This window comes from Orycteropus afer, unplaced genomic scaffold, assembly GCF_000298275.1.
Source record: "Orycteropus afer afer isolate SDZICR_OR568_19922 unplaced genomic scaffold, OryAfe1.0 scaffold00040, whole genome shotgun sequence".
NCBI classification, from domain to species: Eukaryota; Metazoa; Chordata; class Mammalia; order Tubulidentata; family Orycteropodidae; genus Orycteropus; species Orycteropus afer.
This window is the reverse complement of record NW_006921627.1, coordinates 8,933,588-8,938,015: the sequence shown is the minus strand read 5'-3', so window position 1 is coordinate 8,938,015 and position 4,428 is coordinate 8,933,588. Positions and strand designations below refer to the sequence as shown.

The 4,428-nt window shown below is 43.0% G+C and overlaps 1 protein-coding gene across 1 annotated transcript in view; it reads right to left on the bottom strand.

Moving 5' to 3' along the window:
• NDUFA9 (NADH:ubiquinone oxidoreductase subunit A9) overlaps window positions 1-2,957 on the bottom strand; it is a 73,687-nt gene extending 70,730 nt beyond the window's left edge. The window contains exon 1 of the mRNA XM_007937190.1: window positions 2,909-2,957. Coding sequence (XP_007935381.1) covers window positions 2,909-2,957 — 49 coding nt within the window. The remainder of the gene's footprint in view (window positions 1-2,908) is intronic.
• Between the last annotated feature and the right edge of the window lie 1,471 nt (window positions 2,958-4,428).

Below are 4,428 nucleotides of genomic sequence, written 5' to 3'. Positions count from 1 at the left end.
GTCATGTTGTCAGAAGGGACCATTCCCTAGAGAAGGATGTTATGCTTGGTAGGGTGGAGGGTCGACGAAAGAGGGGGAGGCCTTCAACGAGATGGATTGACATGGTGGCTGCGATGATGGGCTCAAGAATAGCAGGTATTGTGGGGCTGCCGTGGGATCGGGCAGTGTTTCGTTCTGCTGTGCATGGGGTTGCTATGAGTCGGAAACGACTCGATGGTACTTAACAACAACAACAACAACAACTGATGAAGATGAAAGACTACAGTCTTCAGTATGGATTACACCTCAACATCCTCACTGGACTGATAAGCATCATTATGATAAATGGAGAAAAGATTGAAGTTGTCAGGGATTTCATTTTACTTGGATCCACTATCAACATCCATGGAAACAGCAGTCAAGAAATCAGCTGTCATGTTGCCTGGGCAAATCAGTTGCAAAAGACCTCTTTAAAGTGATAAGAAGGAAAGATGTCACTTTGAAGACTAAGGTGCACCTACCCCAAGCTATGATATTCTCAACCACCTCATAGGTATGTGAAAGCTGGACAACGAACAAGAAGAATGAAGAAGAGTTGATGCCTTTGAATTATGCTGTTGGCAAAGAATAATGACAATATCATGGACTGCCAGAAGAATGAACAAATCTGTTCTGAAAGAAATGCAGCTAGAATATACTCCTTAGAAGCAGGAATGGCCTGATTTCATCTCATGTACTTTGGTCTTGTTGTCAGAAGGGACCATTCCCTGGAGAAGGCTATCATGCTTGGCAAAGTGGAGGTTCACTGAAAAAGGGAAAGACCCTCAACAAGATGGATTCATACAGTGGCTGCAAAGATGGGCTTAAGCATAACAATGATTGTGAGGATGCTACAGGACCAGGCAATGATTCGTTCTTCATACCTAATGTTGCTATGAGTTGGAGCTGACTTGATGGTACCTAACAACAACACACTTACAATTAGTTCAGAATTCCTAAAGTTATTACTAACCTCACATAGTTATTTGCTTTTTCAATATTTATGAGCCAAGCACTATTCTAGACACTGTGACTATCAACTAAAAAAGACAAAGTCCCATACCTATGAAATGCACAGGTTTGACAGGATATTTCTACACATGTATTTATATATGCTGCAAATGAATCCATGAATATAGCAGAGCATACAGGAGGCAAAGTTATGAAAACCTGTCCAAAGTACATGACATGAAGTCTCGCCCTTCTCACTTCTAAGGAGTATTCTGACTATACTTCTTCCAAGACAGATTTGTTCATTCACCTGGCAGTCCATGGTATATTCAATATTCTTTGCCAACACCATAATTCAAATATATCAATTCTTCTTTGGTCTTCCTTATTCATTACTCAGCTTTTGTACGCATTATGAGGTGCCTGAAAATACCATGTCTTGAGTCAGGTGTACTTTAGTCCCCGAAGAGATATCTTTGCTTTTTAACACTGTGAAGGGGTCTTTTGCAGCAAATTTGCCCAATACAAATCTGCCTGTTTCCTAACACAACAGCTATGACTGAACCATTACAAATAAGTTCAAAGCCCTGCTTTTGAGTAAAGAAGCAAGCAAAAGAAACAGAGATGGGGGAAGAAAGATACCAAGCCAAATGAAGATCACCTAGGAACAGAAGCTCAAGAGACAAGGACCTTCCTCAAGAACCGACAGAGAGTAAGTCTTCTCCTAAAGCTGGCAACCCGAATTCAGACTTAAACTGTGAGAAAATAAATTGCTGTTTGTTAAAAGCCACTAACTTGTGGTACTTCTGTTATAGCAACAATCGATAACTAAAACAAAGTCATTCTGATACTCAACCAATTTTGAGAGCAAATGTCAGTCTGTAATGACTAAAATATACTATAGAAAAACACAATTTGGGGGGGTTGGCTTGTGGGTAAGAATGGTAGTTGTTGTTGTTGTTGTTGTTATTTGCTGTTGAGTCAGACCGGACTCATAGCCACCCCTCCTTGGGTTCCGGAGGCAGTATCACTACGAAAGTAGATTGCCCAACCTTCCTTCGGAGGAGTGGCTGGTGGGTTTGAACTGCCAGCCTTCTGGTTAGCAGTCAAGTGCCAAAGACTTACGATGTGTAACTGTATTCCTAATTTTCTTTGTAGCCTCCTGGTGCTTGGAAAAGAAAACTCGTATTTTCATTGTAAGGACTAAGAAAACAGATCGATATAGAAGAGATGGGAAATTGAACAATGCTGACAAATTCTAAGATAGTCTTCACTTCTTTCCTTTCCGAGAAGCTCCTGCTTCTTCCCTCCTGAAAACATCCCCTGTCCCTCAGGCTCCAGCGTCCCTACGTAATACACACTACGTCCGTAGAAATGCCTTTGGCTAACGAGGTGCTTTTATAAATTTTGTTTCATTTTATTTTCTCAAAAACTCTTTGACGTTGAGGTATTATCTTTTCCACTATGACACGAAGAATCTGAGGTTGGGACTAGGTAAGGGTTTGCACAAGGTTGTAAAACCAATGCATATAGTACTTCTGACGGCTAAACCCTAATCTGGAGTCATTCCCTTCTTTTGCGTCCCTTACGGATTCATCCTTCTATTTCCCACCCCCATCTCCCAAAAGTTTCTCATGACCCCAAACGCTTATAACCCTATCAGGATTCTCTCGATCCTTTACCAGCTCGCCCTCCTTCCGCTTACTCCTTTTTCCTTCCCGCTACTCACGCACTTTCAGAGCGGACCCCTTCTGAAGAGCATAATTTAAAATGTGAGCGGAGAGGAGAAAGGCAAGGAGAGAGATTTGGGCAGAAGCAGCTCCAGATCTAGAAAAACCAAAGTGTTTAGGGAATCGGCGCGTCCGCTGCAGCACCCTAACAACTTTATATCTCTGTCTCGGAACCCCACTCGAGAGCTGTCGTTCCCGAGGACACTTACGTGACATTGGAAAGACTCGGACAACCCTGGAATGCATGGTGGCCGCCATCTTCTCCCACAATCCCCCACGGGTAGCTGTTCGGCCAGCTACGGCTACTAATCTAGGCCAAAATTTATCTCCCCGCCCCGCCCCGTCCCGTCTGCAAAGGCACTGAACAAGAAAAGAAGTCGTGAGTGTGATGTTGGGACAGAGTACGTCTGAGAGAGGAGGGGCTGGACGGGCATAAAGATAATATCATATTGCCTTGAGGAGCCTGAAGTTCAGTCAACTACTAATTTACTCAGGTCCTTTGAAATGGCAGAACGCAAGCTGGAGGAGCTCAGCCTTCTTGACTCTCAGTTGTTGTTGTGTACCGTGGAGTCAGACTTGACTCATGGCGACCCCTCCTTGGGTTTCCGAGGCAGTATCACTATGGAAGTAGATTGCTCAACCTGCCTTCCGAGGAGTGACTGGTGGGTTTGAACTGCCAGCCTTCTGGTTAGCAGTTAAGTGCCTTAGACACTATGCTACCAGAGCTCCTAGTAGTCTCCCTGAAATTGTCAGATAAGACAACCTTTGGTGAGACTAGAGAGGAGACGTGGCCCCTTCCCTCTAGGAATTCTTGAAGGAGAGAACCAGGATCTAGGATAGGGAGAGAGGGAGCCCAATAGAAAAAGTTGGGGAAAGTAATAGAAATGAGGATGTGTAGATTGCCCAGTCTTCCTTCTGAGGAGTGGCTGGTGAGTTTGAACCACCAGCCTTCTGGTTAGCAATCAGATGCCTTAGGCATACACCACCAGAGTTCCTGAGGATGTATATCACAACATATTATTTCCCTCAGAGAAATAAATGCACACATCCAGCCCACCAAGCACATTCAGACCTTTGCTCTTGCTTATTCATTTCTTCTGGAATGCTTACTCAGATGTCTGTGCAAACTCAAGTCTCTTCAAAGGTGACCTCTTTGGAGAAGACTTCTCTGACCACCCTATCCAAGGTGGTGATTATTCACCAGTGCAATTTTTAAAAAATATATTTATTCATTTATCAATGCACTTAACACTACCTGACATACCATATCCAGGGTTTTTTAACCTGAAGTCCATGATTCAAGAGTGTGCTCTAGGAAGTCTGAACCTCTTAAAACATTATGCAAAATTTAATGGCCATGTATGCTATCTGTACAGTTTTCAGGGAGAAACTCCAGATCAGTGTCTCCAAAACAATTGTTTGTTTTGTTTTCTTTTTAACTATGGACTCCTTCGAGAATCTACATTACTCTAAAACAGCCATTGGGAGTCTGAGGACATTCCAGAAAGATTAGGCTACACACTTGCATTTTTAAATAACTTTGTTTTGGTCATACCTCTCAGGGGACAGCAACCAGTGATCATTTAATATATCTGCCTTGGGCTTATCAGAAAACATGGTAGTTGGGGGATCTTTCTAGACTTGGTAATTGTTTCAGTGTTTTTTCAGGAAGGGAAGAGCATGTATATAGCTGGTGTAGACAAAAGGCCTTGAGTGAGCCTTTTTGCCA